The sequence below is a fragment of the Arvicanthis niloticus genome, chromosome 1, assembly GCF_011762505.2.
Source record: "Arvicanthis niloticus isolate mArvNil1 chromosome 1, mArvNil1.pat.X, whole genome shotgun sequence".
NCBI lineage: Eukaryota > Metazoa > Chordata > Mammalia > Rodentia > Muridae > Arvicanthis > Arvicanthis niloticus.
In genome coordinates this window covers 141,412,406-141,438,035 of record NC_047658.1, presented here as the reverse complement: position 1 = coordinate 141,438,035, position 25,630 = coordinate 141,412,406, and the positions used below count along the sequence as shown (strand labels likewise).

The following is a 25,630-nucleotide window of genomic DNA, read 5'->3' as shown; positions in this document are numbered from 1 at the left end:
GAAGCTCATGAGTCAGTACCAGTTGGGTACTTTCTGGAAACACTATTTCCCAAGATTCCAACCCCAGAACTGGTCACTCAGAAACTCTGGAGTACACTGAGCAATCTGAATAACCTTAGATTTCCGGTGGTACATTTGAAACACTAGTCATGGAGCCTGGGCCCAAACCAAGATGAAAGCAAGTGATATCATCAAGGTAAGAAAGAAAAGCAGTTGCTCCTAGCAGGAGACAGAAGAGCCTGTGAGATTGTTCAAGTTCTGCAGTCTACAGAAGAGTAGAAACCTGCTCTGCTCTCTATACAAACTGCCATGACTACATCATTTGAAAGGGAGTCTATCTACCATTAATCCACTAGTGTTGTACCAAGAAATGTTCATGAACTCCAAAAAAGACCATCAAGGAGTCAGTTCTGATGCAATCACATTAGGGTATCTTCAAGTTCCAGCTTGGGGTCCATGTCAACCTTGACACAGCAGGAAGATCTAAAATGAGACTCTCAGTCTAGATTTAGGCAGTCATTTATAGAGGCAAGAACAGGGTATCTAGCTTGATACACATCTGATTGGGGCGGGGGGGGGGGGCAATTATGACCTTTAACATAATGTACTAGTGTTGGGAGTGTAGCCATTAATTGAACTTCTTTTTTTTTCTGATGATTGGTTTTTAGGAACTGGAGTATCAGGAGAAGGCATGTAAGCTGCAAGTGCAGATTTGTTGGGAAATAACCTGGAAATGGGTGATAGACACATGTTTTGTTGGGAGCTAACCTGGAAACTGGTGTTAGACACAGGTCTTGTTGGAAACTGCTGCTAGGTCCCGGCCTGTTAGTTAACTTGAGTTCAGTGTTTGGTCAGGGTCTCTAAGATAAAGTCTGAACCCAAAAGATTTGGTCTCTCATGAGCCTGACCAGAACTAGGGTACCTGGAGTCACATATTTTAAAAAAGTAGAAGATACATTGCCGAATATTATGGCAGTTCTAAAGTAACAAGCATCTATGTGGATATTTTCCCTGGGAAGAATCTGTTCTCATCACCCTGGGATATGGTGAGCAGAAACTTTTGTGTAAAAACTTTCCCCAGTTATAACCAGCTTTATCTTGTTGAGAAAACTTTTTTAAGTATCAAAAAAATTTTTTTTGTTCCTAGTGCTCTTAAAGAGAGAACATCACAGAAGAAATATTAGAAGGAAACTCTCAGTCACAGAGATCCCTAAGTAATATGCTTCCCCATAGGTGGTAGGAAATGATTGCTGTGGTGATTGAGATTATGTTTACCCATGGTTCATTAAGCTAAACAATTACTTGACCTAGAATCATTCAGAAATAATAACAGGATTTACATGTGACCTTATACTGTGTCAGCTTTACTCTGGGGTCCTTTACTTTCATGCACTCTTTGGAGGAAGGAGGTGTCAACAAGTCCTCTATTCCAGTGTAGGAATTTTAAAAAGTCATCTAGGACTGGGGCCCTGTGAAAATTCTTCCATGCTTGCAAGTCCTGTGTGTGCAAGCTGAAAGTTCATGGGTGCAGGAGCCTTCTGAGATCTAGCTGACACACTTTCCAGCAGGCCTCCTGGTCCTCTGGTCTTTATAGACTTTAAGGTCACTCTTGGTTGGTATTTCCTGATTCTTAGGTATAATCAATGTCTTTATGAGAGTTTCTATCATTGTGATGAAGACTATGAGGAAAAGCAGCTTGAGGAGCAAAGGGATTATTTCATTTCTCAGTTGTAGCCCATTATGAGGGGAAGGCACAGTAGAAATTCAAGATAGAAATCCAGAGACAGGAACTGAAACAGAGACCTTGGAGAAGTGCCATGTACTGGCATGCTCCTCCTGGCTTGCTCACCTTGTCAGCTATTAGAATTCAGGAACATCTGTCCAGGCATGGCAGCACCCATAATAGGATGGTATTTCTCGTATCAATCAAACTAGGGAAATGCCTCAGAGGCTTGCCTACTGTCCAGTCTGAAAGAACAAGTTTTCTCCCTAAAGACACTTTTCTAAATGAATCTAATTTTTGTGTCAAGACTTGATATCCCAGTGTAGAGGATTGCTAGTGTGATGAGGCAGGAGTGGATGGGTGGGTGAGCACACTCATTGGAGCAGGGTAAGGCGGAATGGGATAGAAGGTTTTCAGAGGGAAAGCTGGAAATGGGTATAACATTTGAAATGTAAATAAATAAGATATCCAATTAAAACATTTGTTAACATCAAAAGAAATAGCTGAAAGCTAACCAAGACAGCTTAAAATCTATTGATATGAGTGAAGTTATTATTTTAATTGGCTTTTAGATTTTTGTAACCAAATCACAGCACCATTAAAAAAGGTTCATTTTTCAAATTGTTATGTAAAGTTAATTCGCTATGAGGGATTAGTACACCCAGGGATATTGGGAAGGAGAGTGTTTAGTGACTTAGAATGCTGGTTGATTCCAAGTACACAGAATGTGTAAAAGATATCAATAACTGGAGTTTCATTTACAGTGAAGAATCTCATAGAAGTCTCCTACGTGACAGCCTGCTTGAACTCAGATGCCACTTTACCTGGGAGTTGGTTATAAAAGATGCTTACATGCATGATTTGGAAGTAAAACTCTCAGAGACTGAGTTCCTTGATACCAGCTATAGCATCGGGATGCACAACCTCCAGGCCTACCTGAGGCACCTGAAAGGCCAACAGGAGGAAGCCCTGCAGAGCTTGAAAGAAGCTGAAGCCTTGATCCAGAGAGAACAGTTGGGCAAGAGAAGCCTGGTGACCTGGGGCAACTGTGCCTGGGTGCATTACCACAGGGGCAGCTTGGATGAAGCCCAGATCTACCTGGACAAGGTGGAGAAGGTTTGCAAGGAATTTGCAAGTCCCTTCTGCTACAGGATAAAGTGTGCTGAGATGGACTGTGAGGAAGGCTGGGCCTTGCTGAAGTGTGGAGGAAAAAATTATAAACGAGCCCTGGCCTGCTTTGCAAAGGCTCTGAAAGAGGAGCCTGACAACCCTGAGTTCAACACTGGTTATGCAGTCGTAGCCTATAACTTGGATAAATATGTTGGAACTTCTCTGGAACCTCTAAGGAAGGCTGTGAGGTTAAGTCCAGAAGATCCACACACTAAAGTTTTCCTTGCCCTAAAGCTTCAGGATTTAGGCAAAACTGATGAAGCAGAAAAACACATTAAAGACACTCTGCCCAGAATATCCCCCCCAGAACAATATCTTTGGATATGTAGCCAAATTTTACCGAAGGAAAGGTTTTGTGGAAGAAGCTCTCAAGTTTCTTGAAAGAGCCTTGGAGACAAATCCTTTCTCCACCTACTTGCATTTCCAGATTGGTCTTTGCCATAAGACACAACTGTTTCAAATAAAGAAAGCTGCAAATATGCAACCCAGAGGGAAAGATAGAGAAAGAGCAGACCAATCCATTCGTTTGGCTATATATTATATATTATTTTGAAAAGACTTTAGAACTAAAACCCACATATGAGATAGCTTATGTTAATCTGGCCGAAATGTACTCAGAGATTGGTCAACGTGAAGAGGCAGAGGAAATATTTCAGAAAGTTTTGCCCATGAGTGACTTGGAAGAGCATATGCAGCAAGAGATCCATTTACGCTATGGCCTCTTCCAACAATTTCATATCAAATCAGAAGAGAGAGCCATCACCCATTACTTAAAAGGCTTGAAAATAGAGGCAACTTCTCACTTCAGGGGAAGACTTCTCAATGCTTTGGAGACACTGGCTACTAAACAGATTCGCCAGAATGTTCATGTCCTGGAAAGCTTGAGCCTCCTTGGGTTTGTCTACAGACTGAAAGGGGACACAAGTAAAGCGTTGTCATACTACGAGAAAGTCCTGAGGCTCACAGGAGAAATTAACCCTGAGTTTTGAGGTACGGGTCATTAAGTGGCTTATTAAGTGTCAGCATGACTCCATATCCTATCATTCTTTTGTAGCTATGGCCTTAAATATGTAGAACCCAATGAACCAAGATGCAAGTGATGCCTTTTTTATTTCTTGTCTTTCTAAAGCCCCGATACTTTATCGTGGACCTGTGAGTGCCTGACAGGAATGTCTATTCTCCTACCACACGTTGCCTCCCATTTTTCTTATGAGTATGCCTTTGGATTGCATGACCTATACCATCAGTCTTCCTTCCTGTGTCCTGTTCAAAGGACAATTAACACAGGAAAGCTTATTTTTCACAAGATTTTCCAACCTTCAGCAATAACTGAGAGCAAAATAAACAAGCAAGGGTGAGCACAAAACAGGAGAGGAATTCAGGACTTCCTTACAATGTTTCAGTCCATAGCTCTATTTTCATAGGCTTTTCTGTACCCATAACCTTCTGACTAATGACCCTCAACCTAATAATCAATGCACCTTTCTGTATACAAGTGTCTGATTTCAAACAATGGTGGTGGATTTCTGTGGTCCAAATACATTGGTATTTATTTACCACTGAGACAGCTTTAATGATCAGGAAGATAAGAGTTAAGGAATAACCTCTTTGGAATGTTCCAACAAAAATGACAAAAGAGCCACCTAACACTGTTCAGGGTATTGAGAGTTTTGTGAAATTGCCTTATCATTTTTCTAACCCTATTATATTTAATAAAATCTGCTAATATCACAGGAGTTTTGGGTGTACTTTCTTTGGAACATCAAGATCTGTATTGTACGTTTGTATGGAACCAGAGCACAGCAAGATCAAACTTCATAGGTTTAGCAGCGACAATGCAAGTGTTACAAGAAATATTAAAAAAATGTGGCACCATCCATCACTGTATGCTCTCTGTCCCCAGTGACCCTGCTGCCTCCCTGCCTATTTGGCCCTTAACTCACAGGCTTAAACAACTCAGATCAGTTTATAATAATAGTTATAGAAGGACTGGGTCCAAGCCTTTCACTTCTAAAATTTTTATATCAATAGAAGAAATTTGTACCAATGAAATCTTGATTCTGAATCAAAAATAAATTCTGTACCAAAATAAGAAATTATGACTTCAACTTTGTAACTATTGTAAAGAGTTCTACCAAATGATATTATGGCTACAATCAATTCTGGCTACATCCTCCCTGTTCCAGTTATGACCACTACTAAATTCCCCAGAAAGGCAACCTTAGAATAACCACCTCCAGACCCCCAAGTCCAAAGAACTGGGACAATGACTCTTCACAATTTCTTCAAGTTGAATATGGGTGTTGAGATATCTTGAAGGGGGTGGAGACTAGGGAAAAATGAGGGAGTTTTTGGCCTTAAGAAGGCCACAAGGATGATTAAAGTCTCTGACATCTGTGCCTTGACTGGGTCCAGCTGAAAATGCCTGAAGATGGGAGTTCAAGCAGATCAGTTTAGCATGTCTGATGATGGTTCTCACCAAAGCTGTATATTCTGTAATATACAGCCATCTTGTCTCTTTCCACAACAAGGAACCTCAGAGCCCCCTTCCTTTGTTTCAAGGTTACCATGCTTGAGTCCATGTGACTCGTCCCAATGCCACCTTCTCTCACTTAGAAAATAAAACTCTACGTTTCAGGCTAATAATCTTAAATCTGTAGTGGATTATTGCCCAACAAGCAAGGATGCTCTGGGAATATATACACTACTGAACCTTAAACAATCCAGAGGAAAAGAGGGAGGAGGGTAGACTGCCAGAAGGATGTCTGACAAAAATCATAAGGAATCATACTAGTAACTCTGCACCTGAAATGCCTATAATAGATGCAAATCAGTGTGTACACACAGATTTTAAATGTTAATTTACTATCTAGCTTGATAAGGTCCCCCACCCCCTTAAGATCCATAGATGTACAAAAATCCCAGTACCAGGCATGAGGAGATCCTTTTGAGTTTTTGGTTAGGTTTGTCTAAAAAACTCCCAAAACATTTTAGGATACTACTGTACTATTCTTTGCCCTCTGAAGGTGGGAAGGTAAATTCTTATTGTTAAAGACACCATGCACTTTAGACTTAGGGAGCAGGAGACCCAACTTGGATCTGACCTGAAAGCCTCCTACCTAAGACTTAGCTTTACAGTATCCCAAGTTGCTGTTCAAGCTTCTAAAGAAAGGAAACAAGGAATAATGCTACCACACTATGCTGCTTACAATCTGCAACAACATCCAGCAAGGCATTCGGATAACCCTGAGGATGCAGTTGTCACATGCACACCTTGGTGCTAACCAACAGTTCTCAACTAAAGGCTGCTAGGCAAGAGGGAACCGTTGCCTGGTAATGGAACCCTGTTCAACTATTGGACTAGTTAAGCTCTGGATCTGAGAAGAAATCTCATAACTACCAAGTTATTAAACCAACTTAGTCCCTAACTACTCTCAAGCACCCATGCTGATATCCATAAATGAGTGTAGTTCTTACTCCTCATCAAGAAAATTCTCTTTGTAACAGAAAGAGACCATTGTAGAAAACTATAACCAGTCAAAGTGCAGAGGTATGAAGCCTAGTTCCACCACGTATATCAGTATCACAATTCCTGCACCTGAGGGTCTAGGATCATTGCAAATTGGAAAGTGGAAAATATTAAAGGCTAAAAGCACATGAAGTTTGGAGCTAGATTGTTTCTCCTATATATGTCAAGGGCACTATGCCCACAAAGTTTCCCCAACATAACTGCTTAAACATGCCTGAACAAGGAAGACACCAATGGGCACGCTAAAGTGGATGTGGAAAAGCTTTCGAGTCCTCAACCTTAGAGAAAGAACTATAGGCAACTAAAGGATGCTGATAATGGGAGAGATAATTTTCCTCAGTCAGAGTACACTAGTTGCCTATACAAATGCTCAGACCTGAAAAACCTACACAAATGACTTTCATTACTCATACTGTTCCTGAGTGTGCATGATACAGCATGTAAATGCAGATAGTTACATAGACAGACAGACAGACAGACAGACAGACATATAGATAGATAGATAGAAAGATAGTTAAACAAGAAGACAGACGTATAGAAAAAAGGTAAGGTTTGAGGAGAGGGGGGATTGGAATGAACGGTGGGAAGGAAAGAGAGAGAGAAAGAGAAAGAGGGAGAAATTCCAAAAAAAAAAAAAAAAAAAAAAAACCAAACCTAGTAAAAAAACGAACAAACAAAAGCAAATCAGAAACCTCTCAAGCTGAACTCAGCTATCTTGACAATTCATTTCTAAGCAAACAAAATTAGTATTCTTATAAATTACAGATTTTGGATAGTTTGCTATAACTGAAGCAGTTTGCCTTTATTTCCCTCTGCTTATATGAGTTGTTGGTGCAGGGCAATTACTGTGTCTTCTTCAGCTTCCAGAATTTTTTACTGAGAAAGAAACTATAGATAAAAGTACTTGGAACTCTGTACTCTTGATTCACCACCTCCTAAACTAGTATTGTACAACTCTGTTTGAGATGGCACGATCCTTTTCATTCGAAATCCAGAAAGATAGATGCATACATTGTCATTGTCTTCCCAGCACGTACACACCTCCTAACAAGTTTCCATTTGTTGAACTAATTAGGCAATCATTTCAGAATTTATGTCAGATATTTTCCCCAGAATTCAGTTCCCCTTCTAAGGGAAAGACATCTATTCAAACGCTAATCTTACTCATATGTTATTGCTTTGTTGTGCATAACCTGTGGCTCTAAATTATACTCATAAATGGATTGAAAACTGACTTCAGAGCTGAGCTTGGCTCCATACACCTGAAATCCCAGAAGAAGGGAGGCTGAAGCCAGAATTTGAGACAAGCTTGGGCTACTCCATGAATGCCAGGTCCATCTGGGCTACAAAGGGAAACGTTGTCTGAAAACAACAACAGAGAAAAGAACAACAACAACAGCAACACTGTCTGCATTTGAAAAGTATGAGGAGTCTGAGAGACCCTTCTGAAGACTGAGTGAAGTGAAATTCTCAGTAGCAGGTGCTAATCACCCGCAACCTCATACACAGGAGGGAGGGCATTGGCTCAGGTATCTCTGGGCCCCCAGTAATGTGGACAAAGACCTAGTTGCTAACTGTGCAGAGGCCTCAACTGGATCCTGTGGACTAGAAGAATCGTGAAAGCTCCTAGATACACTGATTGTACGTGATTAGCTCAGTGTAGACATAGATGCTAAAAGAGATGTGTTTCCATACTCTGATGTGCATTCCTAAGTTTCCGTCATTGTAGCAGAAGAAGAATCTTGAAAAAGCCCTTTTAATTTCTGTCCATGTGTATAATATATACTGATCATATCCATTCATCCTCCTGCAGTTCCCCCGAATTCCTCTAGGATTCCCCAACAAGGTTCCCACCTGAATTCTTGGTCTCCCTTTTTCTAATAAAACTGCAATCCTCTCTTAAGAAAGGGGTGTAGAGGTCTCATAAGCTACCCCCATCCTAAAAGAAGAAACATTGAGATTTAATGTTACTGTATTATTTTACTTTCTCTTATCATCACACGTAAGATTATATTTTAATTGAAACTTTTAGATTTATTCTACAACTTTAATTTGACATACATGTTAACTGTAGGATCAATGTTAGGGACACACACACACACACACACACACACACACACATAAAACCAGGGTAAAATATAAGAATGATGTGCAAAGAATATTCTAGCATTAGGTGAAAGTTAATCCTTAGGATTAAGTGACTACTATGATGGGAAAGAAAGAACCAGACAAACTTTTGTTAGCAGTTGGCCATATATTGCAGAGAAAATTGTCATCAAAAGGCACTCTGTGAGCCTTAAGTCCCATTTCCCTCGTGATTAGTAATTAGATCTGCTGACTGAAAGTTGTTTGGATAGGATGAGCAGAAGAGTCAGGAAGAGAAAGCAGTTCTTTAAAGTAACAATCAAGAGCAGCTTGTCATCAATCCTTGGAAGGAAGGCTCCTGCTTTTCCATCCCTTCCTACCCACAGGCACCACTCCACAGCACATCTCTCTCACAGTCCAGTGCTGAGAGTCTGCACACTGACACACTTCCGTTTATCCTCAGGATCAGATGATGTCTGGAAAGTCTGCCTGTGCCCCAAATTTTGTTGCCCCACCCCCAAATTACTGACCCATTCAGCTTCTCATTTATTCGCTGAAAAGGCCAAGAATCCAGCAAATTTTTCTACTGCAGGGTAAGATCTGAGTTCAATGTTTGCTGTTTAACCTCTTCCTTCTCGATGGTTTTTTTTTTTTTTTTTTTTTTTTCATTTCACTCAAAGTGCATCAAATTCTTCAGGGCTGCAAGGTCTTCAGACTTCCTGTGACACTCTTGCAGGTTGCAATAGCGTTCATAGAGTTCTTGCTCTTCAGCACAAGGGCTCTCCTTGCTGAAGACCATCTGATAGCATGACTCTACTTCTGGGAAATCGATGAGATCTGAGTAGGAGTTCAGAGGACTTTGCCTCCTCTGAAGAGCCTTATGCATGTACTCCACTGTTAATCTTCTCAGTTCTTCCATCCGCTGTCTTCTCTCAATGTTGTCAGCATCTCCTGTATTCTGCAGATGCTCCAGTTTTTTTCTGTATCGGGACATGATTAAGCAGTAGAGATGACTGTGGTTTTCTGTGGATCTCAGTGCTTTTCCAAGGTATTCAAGACCTCTGTCTAAGTTACCCTTTTTCCTGTAAAACTGAGCTGCCATTTGGAGGACATCTGTTTGATTAGGAGCCTTTTCCAGGGCATCTGTAATCAATCTCTCCCCTTCAGCTTCTTCCCCCATCCTCTGCAGTTTCAGGGCCATGAGAACTCTCACATACTGGTTCTGAGAATTCAGCTCCATGGCCTTCTTCAGAGCATCCAGAGAGAACTGCTTCCCAGGTTTTTCTCCTAGGCGGTACATGGCAATGGCCATCCCAGACGAGCACTCTGGATCCTTGGGCTTCTCTTCTAGAGCCTTTTTGAAGCACATTTTAGCTCGTTCATTTCTTCCACACTTTAGGCGTGTCCATCCTTCCTCACAGTCAAGTTCTGGGCATTCCATGCTGTAAGGATTTGCAAACTTTTGGCAAACTTGTCTCACCTTGTCAGCATAGGCCTGAGCTTCTGAGAGATGGCCCATGTGATAGTAGATCCAAGCATAGTTCCCCCAGGTGACCAGACATCTAATTTCTGCTTCATCATTGTGCTCTGACTTCCGGAAATCTTCAGCTTTCCCTAAGCATTCCAGGGCTGCCTCGTTTGCTCCATCTAGGTGCTTTATATAGGCCAGTAAGTCATACATTGTCGCTTTGTACTCAGAGTTTAAATTTTCGATCTGGTTGCACACCCTGTCTTCCATATGACTTGACATGCTTCCTTCCTTGAATAAATTCCAGGTGAAATGGCACTTCAGCTGTGGGAGGATTTTTTCCAGAGATTCTCTGTTGACCTCACTGTGGAGAAAACACACATGGTCACCATGATGAGCACCCACACATCTTGTGTGTCTTGTGATGGTTAACTTTACATGGTAACTTGACTGAGCTGAAGCACATTGAAAAATTAACTATGTTCTTGTGGGTGTTGGACTCAGATTACACTGTGAGTCATGGGCTCAAGGATATGTTTGTTTAATGGCTATCCTTTCTACTTGTTAATTTCTCAGACCTCAATCACCCATTAAACATCCAAGCTTTCTTTATGTCTACAGCCTTTTCTCTCTTCCACCTGCCACCCCTCTGAAGTAGTTCCTGTGGACAGATTCACACAGCCAGTGCAGGAGGCCTTGTCTACACTCAAGGAATGGGAGACTTGCTGGTGCCTATTTCATCCACAAGTAAGTAATACGTTCATTTCGGCATGTATATGAAAATTCTGTGGTCCTTTTAAAATAGTTCTAACCCCATGTTCCTTGACTTAGATCAATTTGTTTGAGAGTTTAAAATTCTCTGCAATTTTGCTGTTTAATCACATACAAAAGCTGCTTGTTGTACAGGCAGAAGCATAGTATAATTTGAGAGGTTGCAATTATTTATCCCTGTTCTAGGTTACAGGCCAGCAGGTGAAGGTCAGGAAGAGGAGGGCCCTAATGACTTCCTTCCCAATTCTGAAAAAGCGAATTTCAAAGCTGTGCCTGGTCATGCATGTTCTCAGTGCCAGCCATCAGGGGGCAGAAGTTGGCTGATCTCTGTGTCTGTGAGGCCAGACAAGGTGACATGATGAGAACCTGACTCAGAAAAGAAAAAAAAAAAATACAGAAAGAAAGGAAAGTCAAGTTCTCTAATGCCTAATCATGAGCTGGAACTTGGGATTATGCAATTATTCATGAACACACTTGATGAGGAGTCTGAATGACATTAAGATAACCACAAAACAACAACCCAGAAATTCTAATGTTGTCTTTTCAAATATAAGAATCTACAGTGGAGCTAGAACACTAGGTGCTGCCTTTTAGGTCTCAGATCTCATGGAGCAGATTGTTGTGAAAAAGGTGTGTCCTGTGCATCTTTAAGATCTTCCCTGACTTCAGTTCTTCCCTGATTCTGTCCTTACACAGACTGAGTGTAAAAAAGAAAGATGTTATGTCAGCTAATTTCCATTGTCAATCTGATGGGATGTGTAATTATCATAGAAACACACCTTTGGGTATATCTAGGAAAGTGTCCAAAAATGTTTAATTGTGCTGCACACGTTTCCCTAAGTGTGTGTGGCAGACCACCATGGGCCAGTGTGGAAGATTAAATTAAAAAAATAAATAAAATAAAGCAAGGTAGGCACCAGTAGACACCTGTCTCTTCTTCTTCACTAAACACAGTCAGACCAGCATGTGCTGTTACTGCCATAATGCGCTGCCATGTTTACACCTTCAAACCATGTGCTGAAAGAAATTCCTTAAGTTGCTTTCATCAGGTCTCTTATCACAGCATACTAAGCAATGTAACTAAACAGAGAGGGTGACATAATACACAAATTGGTAAGGTGGGTTATGGGAAAATTAGATGTAGGAACTTTTCATCTTTAGACATCGGAAAAACAAAATAGACAAAGCTGTACACAGAACAAGAGATTTTTATGAGACTTTGCAGGAGGATCATACCCAGAAGGGTCCAGGTGCCTTCCCAGGTCCTTTATTTACCCCATAATTCAATTTCTAACATTGCTGGAGAAAAACAGATCAATCTACCTCTGGTCTCACAGAATGCAGTGGAGAGAATCCTGACCTGCATAATCTAGAGGGTCCTGCTCAGACCTGCTTACATTGGTGGCTCTAGATGCAGCCAGACAGAAAACACAGCAAAGCCTCTTGCTCAGGTTAGCCATTAAAGTTCTGGGCAGGTCAGCTTTCTGGTCAACCACACTCAGAACTAATACTGATCCTCTCAGGGGCCCATTCCATAGGAAGGAGTAAGCTAATGTAGCTGGAGGTACATGCCTTTCATTCTTTGCAATTCCAGCTCAGACCTTGCTAAACATTTGTAACCCTTGGAGGTCAGGGCAGGGAACACTTACTTTTTTCTTAGCTTCCACAGTAGCTAATAGCATCTGCCTTCCCTCTGCCATCAATGCTTCTATCATTCCCTGACCTATATTTGTCAGGAATGTTAGCCCTTCCTCTTAGTTCTCTCTGAGGCTAATCCAACACCAGGTATAGTTTCAGTTAAAACACATCATAAATAAGAATATTACTCTTTACTTACAGTAAAAGGTACTTGTTTTAAAGATTTATGCACCCTGAGTCTCAACAATTGTTTATGGCCATGTGCCCAAGTACACTCCTTAGAGGTTATCTCTGACATCCCTGAGATGCCCATGTGCATCCTCATCCTCTATCCCTATCATCTCTAGGTAACCATGTTCTGCTTCCATGGCTACAAATTAGGAAGACTTTGTATTTTGAGAGAGTACAGGTTTCTGCTTGCCCTGCTGCCTTAAACACTAAAGAAAAAAAACTTTGTATTTTGAGATTTTGTTGTGTATGAGAAATCAAAAAGAAAACCCAAAAGAGCAAAATCCCTGATTATCTGTAAGAATTCTTTCTTGTACCTTAATTGTGAAGTGATCACACATTTCAGCAACATGAACTGAGCTGGCAGTACTGATTCCAACTGACAAACTACGTGCTGGAGTAGAAATGGTTCCTTTGGAAAAGCACACACTCACACACACACACACACACACACACACACTGATGCACACACACAGTGAGAGACACACACCACACACACACAAACACACAGACACAAATAAACAGAGGGAAACACATACAGAGAAACACACAGAGAAACACACACAGAGATACACACACAGAGGTACAAACAAAAACAGATATATACACAGAGAGACAAATATAGAGACACAAAACACACACAAACACAGAGATAGACATACACAAACACAGATAGACATACACATACACACACACACTAGCTTCTAGTGCCTTGATCCCTTTGAATAAAACACTAGAAAAGCCCAGAAAGTTTTATTCCTCTAGTACTAGCTTTGTGCTTGAGTGGATCTGTGTCTATAAATCATCTTCATGGCCATCCAGTAGGCAATTTTAGAAACTGTAGTAATCTGCACATGCACACAGACAAATAATAATCAAAGGTCCATCAATAAAAGTCACACTGATTCAGCTGTGTTGAATCCACAAGCAACCAGACAACTTGAGACACTTCTGTGCAGTCAGCAACTCTGTTTATACTTTAAGGTGGAGAACCAGAGATTGCACTGACCTCATGATGGTGATGTTTCTGTGCTGCAGTGACAAGCTGGGTGTGGGCTGAACAGTTCAGAAATCTCAGTCCACTGTAGGTGGACACTCAGAGGATTATATAAGGGTCAGTGGGGGGAGCGATGCATCAGCTGCTGCTCTGCTGCTTCTAAGGACTCACATTTGTGAAAGGGAAGAGGAAACTAGCAACTGAAACAGACTTAAAGTCAACCAGAAGAGGAAAAGGAAACTTACTGCTGAGATCTTCTAAGTCCTGGCCACAGCTTTGTGAAAGCTCTTGACTCTGAGTCTGTGGAGTGAGTCAGAGGGTGGGGAGGCATTTCCTGGAGCCTAACAGTCTATCTGAGAGGAAAAGAGTGTTTTCCACAAAGTCTTTAGAAATTCTGTCAGAGGTTGCTGGGGCCCCATGAAAGAAACTATTCTAAAATGTCTGGGAAAAAAAATAGTAGTTTTTGTCTCTGAGTTCCCTGGTGGAAGAGAGTTTTTAATCCTGGTTTTATTTCTCTGTGTTCAGGTTACTAGCTGTGGAGTTTTCCCAGAGGATAATTGATCCAATGTTTTCATTTTGTGCTACACTGAATTCAAGTAGCAAAGCACCAGGGGCCTTCACTGTGCTGTTTAGCTCTTGGAGGTCTGTGATGACCATTTACTTTACACCCAGTTCTGGAATGGAACTGTTAGTATGTGAATAACTGCTTCCTGGGTGAGAGGACAGACATGGGATCAAGTCAAAGAATTCTGCTTTGAATTATGCAGTAGTGTAGAAGTAGAAGAAGGTAGTGAAGACCAATTCTTAGATAAGGGTTTGCTGATTGACTTAATGATTTGCTCAAAGCACTGTTTTCATGGCTTGTTTGGGAAACATAGCATGAACTTAGTCAGCTGTGGAATTCTGGTTCATTATTTTACTTAGCAACGTGCTATTGTTAATGGCATAAGAGGTAAGAACACACCTGGGAGACCCACTTCATTTGCGTTTAGCCTATGCTTTGTAGGGTTTCAGCTAGCAAAGCCACAAAAAGAATAAATTTTCATAGATCTTATTTCATTCTGTGCTTCAGAACTCAATGCCTGATTTTGGTCCAGTGGCACTTGAAATGCTCAAATACAAGCCCCAGGAGGATGGGCCTGCATCCTTTTCCTTCTTTGCTTTCATTAATAGAAAACTGTGGGCTGAACATTTGTGCAGTGTGTCTTGATATCAGCAATGTTGCTTTAGCAGTACAGAAAATCTCTGAGTAACAGAAGTGGACAAGTCAGTAAAAGGGTGCACTGACCCAGCCGTTTCCTCTTTGAAGTGTACAGGAGGTTCTGATTGAGTGAGTGGTTGGTGGATTGATTGACTGACAGATAACTGATTTTCTCTCTCTTTCTCTCTGTTGTGTCACTTTGGTTTGTGTGTACACATGTGAATGTGTGTGCATGTGTGCATGCCTCCGTGTGTGTGTGTGTATGTGTGTGTGTGTGTGTGTGTGTGCATTTTTGTACAGTGGAGAAGAGAGGGTATAGTATTCATTGGAACAGGACAACTATGGGTTGACCAGTGTTTATGACTAGATATTTGCATCTTAAAGCTTATCTTGGCTTCTTAAAGAGATCCTTTTAAATAGAGACCTGGGAGAAGGCAGCTGGGAGAGAGATGTCCTCCTTTCAAATGTTTCCTCTCATCCCACTCTGCGTGTATATTACTGAGTAACATCCCTGAAGAGGCATTCTAGACACTGTGCTTGGGTCTCGGGCAGTATAACTTGAGCCTGAAAATGGAAATACCTACATTGCCTTGGATAAAGCTCAGAACAGAACTTGAGCATCTGTGCAGGAATCTCACCACAACCCCATAAGGAAAGTGCTATTACTACCCTGGTTAACCTGTACGTAAATCTGACTTAGAAATATCAACCAAAGAAGCCAAGATCACATATCAATTTTGCAGCAAAGTTGAATAAAGACCCTGGGTAACAATGTCTCCAGGCAGCTCTTTGACTCAGTGCAATCAGGGGTGTATAAAGGAAAATAAGAGCAAAACACATTACTATCTCTCATTATGTGTGAGCTGGGGAGAAGAGGGAAAGTCCTCAGGAAAAGATGTCTTCAGTTGACACAACTCAGGTTCAAGACCAAGTCTTACCTTTGGGAAACACAGCCTAGTTAAAGGTTCCTGTCAAAGAAACCTCTGAGTGCACATTTTTACCATAGATTGCAGGGAGGTTTATAACCTTATGTTGAAATGCACAGCTGGGAACTGCTCTCAGTCCTTGGCCCTTTGCTTATCTGGCTTCACAGTTGGCTACAACAGCAAGATATAGAAACTAAGACCATGACTCAGGAGCCTGACTAGGAAGCCTCAGAACCACACCTTTTCACAATTTCTGCTCCCTCTGCTAGTCTGATGGAGGATTACACTAGCCTTGGTCTCAGAAAACTTTCATTAAACAATGAGTTTGTTTTGATGGACATTCTGTGGGATTGTTGTGACTTTGTAGCAGGGGTCCAAGGGAACAGCTTAAAAATGATGAGGACAAGTCAAAAGGATTGTATAGATACAGAATTAGATGCTAGCATCCACACTTCACTGGGTGCTCGAGGCTCTATTTGCTCATCACTGTCTGATTACTAAGTAAATATTCTACTAGCTAATTCAAATAAAGTTGTTTGGACCACTGATAATGACACAAATGTCAGGGTTATAGTCTCAGTGGACAAAGGCAGAAAATCTACAGGAGGATATACATGATGTGAACTTTGTTGTTTTCAGATCAACACCTCAAAAAAAAAATTGAAAAACCAATCATCTGCAGTCTCATTCTGCCACAAATTCTGTCTCCAGCCTCCTGTTATACACAAACCGTGGCCTTATTGGAATATGTGATCTTTACAAAGTAATCTGGCATGATCGATGAAAATATGCATCTCTGCCTCTGTGCTTTTTCCTTCAACAATGGACATAAAACACCACAATACAAAACGCACGAGACCATCCCACCCCACCTCTTTACTAACAAAGCAGAGACAGCCCTCTCTAAATTCATTTTCTCTAAGCTGGAACCTTGTCAGTTTCCCTAGGAAGTGAGGGTGGGGCAAACTGTTTGGTAATCCTACCAGATATAAATACCTTGCTTATCCTGGAATCCTTAGACCGCCTTTGATCGCATTTGGAAGAGTCTCTTGGCCTGAATTAAAGTGCTTTGGAGTAACTTCTGAGTCCCAGCAACATGAGGTAAAGGCTTTCTCTTTGTTCTCAACCTTATTTCTGTATGTGTTGACACTCTAAACTTCAAGCCTTTACTGACCTGTTCACGGGAAGGCTTCCTCCTAATGGAGCCATCCTGTTCATGGTTCTGATGTTGGTAGGTTTCCACTGTCTGCTCAGTGGGGAAGGTTATGGGTAAGAGGCAAACAACAGTGATAGAATAATAACCATAGTTCTTGTTGGGGGAAGAGAAATGAAATTCAGTACACCTAGAAGGGTCCTGAGCTCTAGATCTCAAAAGGAGCTTCTCTAGAACTGTGGTGGACAACCCAATGACCATCAATGCAAAGGTCAGCTAACTAGACACTCAGAAAAGAGCATCAAAACACTCCTCATTTCCTGGACAAATTTCTGAGGTGGTGTAACCAAGTGACTGAAGCCAAGAGAAGGTGAAAAATATAAAATCAAAGTGATCTAGATAATAAGTCCATGGCCTCAGCTTTCCATGTGTAGGAAGTCAAGCATGGATGAGAATGGTCCAGAGGGGTGAGATGAGGATACATGCAAAGGTGAGCTTCCTGCCTGCATCAGCCTGCTTGGTGAAGGCAGCATTGCTCTTAAAGGACTAAACAAGAAGGTGCTTTTCACTCCAAAGGAGGCACCACTCTGTGAATTTTCTACCCCTGTGGCAATGTCCCAAGGGGAAGCTGACAGACTTCCCATGGAAGGACAGAGGCCTGAGCCTGAGCAGAGACTGCCAAGTGGATAGAAGAGAATGTTGATTTCAGAGCAGTGGGGAAAGGAGAGGAGGCAGGTTCTGATTTGATATGATTGAATCTTGGTGGAAAGAAGAAGAAAAAGAAAAAGCCAGTTTTAAGGTGACCTTTTTGTATTATTTCTTTTTGTTTTTATTGGCAGGTCAGAAGCGTCTTTTAAATTCACTTAATTTAATTTATGTATTCATGTTTTGATTGCATGAGTTTATATGTATCACATGCCCATAGGTTCCATAAAGGCCAAAAGGCATCAAATTCCCTGGAACTGAGTTATAAGTAGGTTTGATCCACCTGATGTTGGTGCTGGGACATGGTCTTTGGGGAGAACAGCAAGTGTTGTTAGCTATTGAGCCATCTGTCTAATCACCCAGATCAGACTTCTATGGCTATGATAAAATTATGAAAATATCCTCACTCCAAAACTTACTTTTCTCAAAATCAGCAATGCTCAAATGAAGCTCATGTGTCAGTACCAGTTGGGTACTTACTGGAAACACTACTTCCCAGGTTCTAACCCCAGAACTGGTCACTCAGACTCTGGAGTATGCTGAGCAACCTAGATAACCTAAGATTTCAAGTGCTACATTTGAAACAAAAGATACAAAGCCTGTAAACTAGGAATCTTAGGATTGTGATTCTTGGATTTGAGTAAACACATGCTCTTTCCCTTTCTAGTTTGGTGAGACGCAGTAAACTACAGAAAATACTTTCTCTCAAAGGCATCCTAGCTTCCTTTCTGAGCTTATCTGGTACTGCAGTTGGTTAAGGAGGAAACACTAATAATAAAATGGGCTTGTCACCAGGCTCCCTCCTCCCACACATGTCCATACTTAGCATGAGACTGAGCTGCATATTAGTAACTGCTAAGAAGAGACAACATTTTTAACTAAGAGTATTTGTGAGCCACAGAATCATACTCCAGGTCCCAATGGTACAGGGACTGAGACTGAGTGAGCTCTTGCTTCATGCATTTTCATGGAGAAAACAGCAGAGGGGAAGAATTCAGCCTAACATTAGGGACAAGCCCCCTGTAGCCCACTCCAATGGGGATTAGGTCTCCACCCACTCCCACTCATGCAGACTTAGCACTCCTCTCAGAGTGCTCCCTGCTAACAGAGGACTTGGGCTCCTTAGCAGTCCTATTCTGGAGAGTATGCACACCTGGGATGACATTCTGCTCTGTAGTCCCCCACCCCAGGGCCCAAACCAAGATGAAAGCAAGTGACATCATCAAGGTAAGGAAGCAAAGCAGTTGCTCCTAGCAGGAGACAGAAGAGCCTGTGAGATTGTTCAAGTTCTACAGTCTAGAGGAGAGCAGAAACCTGCTCTGCTCTCTATACAAACTGCCATGACTACATCATTTGAAAGGGAGTCTATCTACCATTAATCCACCAGTGTTGTACCAAAAAGTGTTCATGAACTCTAAAAAAGACCATCAAGGAGCCAGTTCTGATGCAATCACATTAGACATTAGGGTATATTCAAGTTCCAGCTTGGGCTCCATGACAACATTGTCACAGCAGGAAGGTAAAACCCTGAGTCTAGTTTTAGACAATCATTTATAGAGGCAAGAACAGGGTATCTAGGCTGATACATATTGGGGTGTGGGGTCATTATGACCTTTAACATAATGTACTAGTGTTAAGAGTGAAACCAACAACTGAACTTCTGCTTTTTTTCTGATGGTTGGTTTTTAGGAAGTGGAGTATCAAGGGGAGGCTTGTAACCTGGAGGTGCAGATTTGTTGGGAAATCACATGGAAATCAGTGCTAGACACAGGATTTTGGGGGGTTAACCTGGAAACTTGTATGAGACACAGGTCTTGTTTGGGGGTAGTCTGGAAACTGGTCGTAGGTACTGGCCTGTTAGTTAACTTGAGTTCAATGTTTGAACATGGTCTCTAAGATGGAGTCTGAAACCAAAAGATTTGGTCTCACACAAGTCTGGCCAGCTTTAGGTGCCTGAGCTTGGGTCATATATTTTGAAAGTTTGGAATATTCACCCCCAAATATTTTCACAGCTCTAAAGTAACAGACATCTATTTGAATATTTTCCCTGGGAAGTATCTGTTCTCATCACCCTGGGATGTGGTAAGCAGAAACTTTGGGTCAAAAATTTTCACAAGTGATCAATAGCTTTAGCTTGTTGAAACAACATTTTCAACTATCAAAGAAATATTTCTTTTTGTCCAAAGTGCTTTTAAAAAGCAAACATCATAGAAAAAAATATTAAGAGGAGAATCTTTCTGTCACAGAGATCCCTAAGTAATATGCTTCCCCATAGATGGTAGGAAATAATTGCTGTGGTGGTTGAGATTATGTTTATCCATGCTTCATTAAGCTAAAGAATCACCTGACCTTGAATCATTCAATAATAATAAGAGGAGTTACATGTGATCTTATACTGTGTCAGCTTTGCTCTGGGGTCCTTTACTTTCATGTACTCTTTGGAGGAAGGAGGTGTCAACAAGTCCTCTACACCAGTGTAGGAATTTAGAAAAGTTGTCTAGGACTGGGGCCTTGTGAAAATTCTTCCATGCTTTCAAGTCCTGTTTGTGCAAGCATATTGTTGAGAGTGCATGGGTGCAGTAGCCTTCTGAGATCTAGCTGACACACCTTCCAGCAGGCCTCCTGGTCCTCTGGCCTTTATAGACTTTAAGGTCACTCTTGGTTGATATTTCCTGATTCTTAGGAATCATCAATGCCTTTTTGAGGGGTTGTATGGCTGTGATGAAGACTATGAGGAAAAGCAGCTTGAGGAACAAAGGGATTATTTCATTTCTCAGTTGTAGCCCATTATGAGGGGAAGGCACAGTAGGAAGTCAAGATAGAAATCCAGAGACAGGAACTGAAACAGAGACCTTGGAGAAGTGCCATGTACTGGCATGCCCCTCCTGGCTTGCTCACCTTGTCAGCTATTAGAATTCAGGAACATCTGTCCAGGCATGGCAGCACCCATAATACGATGGTACTTCTCGTATCAATCAAACTAGGGAAATTCGTCAGAGGCTTGCCTACTGTCCAGTCTAAAGGAACACATTTTCTCCCTAAAGACCCTTTTCTAAGTCAATCTATTTTTTGTCAAGATGGCTTAAAGCTAACCAACATGGCTTAAACTCTATTGATAGGAGTGAAATTATTATTTTAATTAGCCTTTAGGTTATTTGTAACCAAATCGTAGCACTATTAAGTAAGGTACATTGTTCAAAATGTTATGTAAAATTAATTCCCTATGAGGAATTAATATAAACAGAGATATTGAGAGGTAGGGTGCTTTCTGGTTGATTCCCAGTACACAGAATGTGTAAAAGATATCAATAACTGGGGTCTGTTTTTACAGTGAAGAAACTCGTAGAAGTCTCCTACGTGACTGCCTGGTTGAGCTCAGATGCCACTTTACCTGGGAGTTGGTTATAGAAAATGTGGACATGCCTGATTTGGAAATAAGAATCTCAGAGACTGAGTTCCTTGATACCAACTATAGCATCGGGATGCACAACCTCCAGGCCTACCTGAGCCACCTGAAAGGCCAGCAGGACCAAGCCCTGCAGAGCTTGAAAGAAGCTGAAGCCTTGATCCAGAGAGAGCAGTTGGGCAAGAGAAGCCTGGTGACCTGGGGCAACTGTGCCTGGGTGCATTACCACAGGGGCAGCTTGGATGAAACCCAGATCTACCTGGACAAGGTGAAGAAGGTTTGCAAGGAATTTGCAAGTCCCTTCTGCTACAGGATAGAGTGTGCTGAGATGGACTGTGAGGAAGGCTGGGCCTTGCTGAAGTGTGGAAAACAATATTATAAACGAGCCCTGGACTGCTTTGCAAGGGCTCTGGAAGAGGAGCCAGACAACCCTGAGTTCAACACTGGCTATGCAGTGGTAGCCTATCGCCTGGATCACAATGAGGGCACTTCTCTGGAACCTCTAAGGAAGGCTGTCAGCTTAAAACCAGAAGATCCATACACTAAAGTTCTCCTTGCCTTAAAGCTTCAGGATTTAGGAAAAGCAGATGAAGCAGAAATACACATTGAAGAAGCTCTGCCCAGAATATCCCAGAACTATATCTTTGGATATGTAGCCAAATTTTACCGAAGGAAAGGTTTTGTGGAAGAAGCTCTTAACTTCTTTGAAAGAGCCTTGCAGACGAATCCTTTATCCACCTACTTGCATTTCCAGATTGGTCTTTGCCATCAGAGACAACTGTTTCAAATAAAGGAAGCTGCAAACATGCATCCTAGAGGGAAAGATAGAGAAAGAGCAGACCAATCCATTCATTTGGCTATACGTTATTTTGAAAAGACTTTAGAACTGAAACCCACATATGAGATAGCTTATGTTAATCTGGCCGAAATGTACTCAGAGATTGGTCAACTTGAAAAGGCAGAGGAAATTTTTCAGAAAGTGTTGAGCATGAGTAACTTGGAAGAGCATATGCAGCAAGAGATCCATTTACGCTATGGCCGCTTCCAACAATTCCATGTCAAATCAGAACAGAGAGCCATCACCCACTACTTAAAAGGCCTGAAAATAGAGGCAACTTCTCACTCCAGGGATAAACTGCTCAAGGCTTTGGAGAAGCTAGTTGAAAGACGAATTCACCAGAATAGTCGTGTCCTGGAAAGCTGGAGCCTCCTTGGTTTTGTCTACAAGCTGAAAGGGGACACAAGTGAAGCCTTGTCATGCTATGAGAAGGCCCTGAGGCTCACAGGAAAACTGAACCCAGAGTTTTGAGTTATGGGTCATTAAGTCGCTTATTAAGTATGGACATGACTCCCTATTTCTAACATTACTAGGGGAAAATAGCTCAAGCTACCTCTGGTCTCACAGAATGAAGTGGTATAACTTCTAGCCAGCATATTCTAGAGGGTCCTGCTCAGACCTGCTTAGATTGGTGGCTCTAGATGCAGCCAAACAGAAACACAGCAAAGCCTTTTGTTCATTAAAGTTCTGGGCAGGTCAGCTTTCTGGTCAACCACACTCAGAACTAATACTGATCCTCTCAGAGGCCCATTCCATAGGAAGGAGTAGGCTAATGTCGTTCCTTTTATTCCTTGTGATTCCAACCCGGACCTTGCTAAACATTTGTAACCCTTGGAGCTCAGGGCAGAGAAGACTGTATTTTTTTTTTTTCTTAGCTTTCACAGTAACTAATAATATCTGCCTTCCCTCTGCCATCAGTGCTTCTGTCTTTCCCTGATTGGTATTTGTCAGGAATGTTAGCCCTTCCTCTCAGTTCTCTCTGTCTTCCAGTGGCAGTTGTAGTTTCAGCTTTAAAACATTACGTTTAGTATGATTACTTTTTACTTACCATAAAATGCACTTATTAAAGATTTATGCACCCTGAGTCTCAACAATTGTTTATATCCATGTGCCCACATATACTCCTTATAGGTTATCTCTGACATCCCTGAGATGCCTGTGTGCATCTTTATCCTCTATCCTTACCATCTCTAGGTAACCATTGTTCTGCTTCCATGGTTACACATTAGGAAGAGTTTGTATTTTGAGTGAGGATCGTTTTCTGCTTGCCTTGCAGGCTTTCACAGTAGCAAAAGTATTCTTTAAATTTGGAGATTTGATTGCATATGAGAAATAAAAAGAAAACCCAAAAGAGCAAAATTCCTGCTCATCTGTAAGAATTGTTTCTTGTACTTCAATTACGAAGTGATCAAACATTTCAGACACATGAAGTGAGCTTGCAGTACTGATCCCAACTGGCACACTACCTGCTGGCAAAGAAATTGATACTTTGAAAAACCACACCCACACACCCAGAGAAACACACAGACAAACATACACATACTGCATACACACAAACACACAGATACACATACACAGAGAGACACATATACAGAGATACAGACATACTCACACAGACATAGACATACACACAGAGAGAGACAAACATACACACACATACAAAAGACACACACAGAGAAAGACACACACACAGAGAAAGAAACAAACACACACACACACACAGAGAGAGAGAGAGAGAGAGAGAGAGAGAGAGAGAGAGAGAGAGAGAGACAAAAACACACAGAGACCAGCTTCCAGTGTCTTGATCCCTTTGAATAAAACACTAGAAAAGCCCAGAAAGTTTTGTTCCTCTAGTACTAGCTCAAAGTCAAACTTTGTGCTTGAGTGGATCTAACTGTAAATCTTCTCCAGGGCCGTCCAGTGAGCAGTTTTAGAAACCGGAGAAATATGCACATGCACACAGACAAATAATAATCAAAGGTCCACTCAATAAAAGTCACACTAATTCAGCTGTGTTGAATCCACAAGCAACCAGACAACTTGAGACACTTCTGTGCAGTGAGCAGCTCAGTTTATCCTTTAAGGTGGAGAACCAGAGATTGCACTGACCTCATGATGGTGATGTTTCTGTGCTGCAGTGACAAGCTGGGTGTGGGCTGAACAGTTCAGAAATCTCAGTCCACTGTAGGTGGACACTCAGAGGATTATATAAGGGTCAGTGGGGGGAGCGATGCATCAGCTGCTGCTCTGCTGCTTCTAAGGACTCACATTTGTGAAAGGGAAGAGGAAACTAGCAACTGAAACAGACTTAAAGTCAACCAGAAGAGGAAAAGGAAACTTACTGCTGAGATCTTCTAAGTCCTGGCCACAGCTTTGTGAAAGCTCTTGACTCTGAGTCTGTGGAGTGAGTCAGAGGGTGGGGAGGCATTTCCTGGAGCCTAACAGTCTATCTGAGAGGAAAAGAGTGTTTTCCACAAAGTCTTTAGAAATTCTGTCAGAGGTTGCTGGGGCCCCATGAAAGAAACTATTCTAAAATGTCTGGGAAAAAAAATAGTAGTTTTTGTCTCTGAGTTCCCTGGTGGAAGAGAGTTTTTAATCCTGGTTTTATTTCTCTGTGTTCAGGTTACTAGCTGTGGAGTTTTCCCAGAGGATAATTGATCCAATGTTTTCATTTTGTGCTACACTGAATTCAAGTAGCAAAGCACCAGGGGCCTTCACTGTGCTGTTTAGCTCTTGGAGGTCTGTGATGACCATTTACTTTACACCCAGTTCTGGAATGGAACTGTTAGTATGTGAATAACTGCTTCCTGGGTGAGAGGACAGACATGGGATCAAGTCAAAGAATTCTGCTTTGAATTATGCAGTAGTGTAGAAGTAGAAGAAGGTAGTGAAGACCAATTCTTAGATAAGGGTTTGCTGATTGACTTAATGATTTGCTCAAAGCACTGTTTTCATGGCTTGTTTGGGAAACATAGCATGAACTTAGTCAGCTGTGGAATTCTGGTTCATTATTTTACTTAGCAACGTGCTATTGTTAATGGCATAAGAGGTAAGAACACACCTGGGAGACCCACTTCATTTGCGTTTAGCCTATGCTTTGTAGGGTTTCAGCTAGCAAAGCCACAAAAAGAATAAATTTTCATAGATCTTATTTCATTCTGTGCTTCAGAACTCAATGCCTGATTTTGGTCCAGTGGCACTTGAAATGCTCAAATACAAGCCCCAGGAGGATGGGCCTGCATCCTTTTCCTTCTTTGCTTTCATTAATAGAAAACTGTGGGCTGAACATTTGTGCAGTGTGTCTTGATATCAGCAATGTTGCTTTAGCAGTACAGAAAATCTCTGAGTAACAGAAGTGGACAAGTCAGTAAAAGGGTGCACTGACCCAGCCGTTTCCTCTTTGAAGTGTACAGGAGGTTCTGATTGAGTGAGTGGTTGGTGGATTGATTGACTGACAGATAACTGATTTTCTCTCTCTTTCTCTCTGTTGTGTCACTTTGGTTTGTGTGTACACATGTGAATGTGTGTGCATGTGTGCATGCCTCCGTGTGTGTGTGTGTATGTGTGTGTGTGTGTGTGTGTGTGCATTTTTGTACAGTGGAGAAGAGAGGGTATAGTATTCATTGGAACAGGACAACTATGGGTTGACCAGTGTTTATGACTAGATATTTGCATCTTAAAGCTTATCTTGGCTTCTTAAAGAGATCCTTTTAAATAGAGACCTGGGAGAAGGCAGCTGGGAGAGAGATGTCCTCCTTTCAAATGTTTCCTCTCATCCCACTCTGCGTGTAT

The 25,630-nt window shown here is 41.6% G+C and overlaps 3 protein-coding genes across 5 annotated transcripts in view; 2 read left to right on the top strand and 1 right to left on the bottom strand.

The window, feature by feature from the left end:
* Positions 1 to 25,630, top strand: part of LOC117705360 (antiviral innate immune response effector IFIT1-like) — a 90,244-nt gene that overhangs the window by 46,350 nt on the left and 18,264 nt on the right. Inside the window, 4 exon segments of the mRNA XM_034497954.2 lie at positions 2,488 to 3,193; positions 3,195 to 3,431; positions 3,433 to 3,883; positions 10,597 to 10,722. Of these exon segments, the coding sequence (XP_034353845.1) occupies positions 2,488 to 3,193; positions 3,195 to 3,431; positions 3,433 to 3,882 (1,393 nt within the window). The 3' untranslated portion in view covers position 3,883; positions 10,597 to 10,722.
* Positions 8,377 to 13,958, bottom strand: Ifit3 (interferon induced protein with tetratricopeptide repeats 3). Of its 2 annotated transcripts, none has more exons than XM_034498016.2 (2): positions 13,855 to 13,958; positions 8,377 to 10,339 (listed from the first exon to the last, which is right to left on the bottom strand). In XM_034498016.2, the coding sequence occupies exons 1-2, from the start codon at positions 13,938 to 13,940 to the stop codon at positions 9,178 to 9,180; spliced, it is 1,248 nt and encodes a 415-aa protein (XP_034353907.1). In that variant the 5' UTR covers positions 13,941 to 13,958; the 3' UTR covers positions 8,377 to 9,177. The 2 variants fall into 2 exon arrangements, with proteins under 2 accessions (XP_034353907.1, XP_034353915.1); XM_034498024.2 differs by lacking the exon at positions 13,855 to 13,958 and adding an exon at positions 13,622 to 13,771.
* Positions 10,598 to 24,644, top strand: LOC117705375 (antiviral innate immune response effector IFIT1-like). 2 transcript variants are annotated; one of them, XM_034497981.2, is made up of 3 exons: positions 10,598 to 10,722; positions 16,756 to 16,837; positions 20,926 to 24,644. In XM_034497981.2, the coding sequence occupies exons 2-3, from the start codon at positions 16,833 to 16,835 to the stop codon at positions 22,307 to 22,309; spliced, it is 1,389 nt and encodes a 462-aa protein (XP_034353872.1). In that variant the 5' UTR covers positions 10,598 to 10,722; positions 16,756 to 16,832; the 3' UTR covers positions 22,310 to 24,644. The 2 variants fall into 2 exon arrangements, with proteins under 2 accessions (XP_034353872.1, XP_076775391.1); XM_076919276.1 differs by lacking the exon at positions 10,598 to 10,722 and adding an exon at positions 13,776 to 13,916.

Excerpts from the sequence above, each read along its gene's own strand:
- Ifit3 (XM_034498016.2), bottom strand. The coding sequence starts at position 13,940 with ATGCCTCCCCACCCTCTGACTCACTCCACAGACTCAGAGTCAAGAGCT. Across the intron at positions 10,340-13,854 it reads GGACTTAGAAGATCTCAGCA|TGAGGTCAACAGAGAATCTC; the intron begins GTAAGTTTCCTT and ends TTTTCTCCACAG.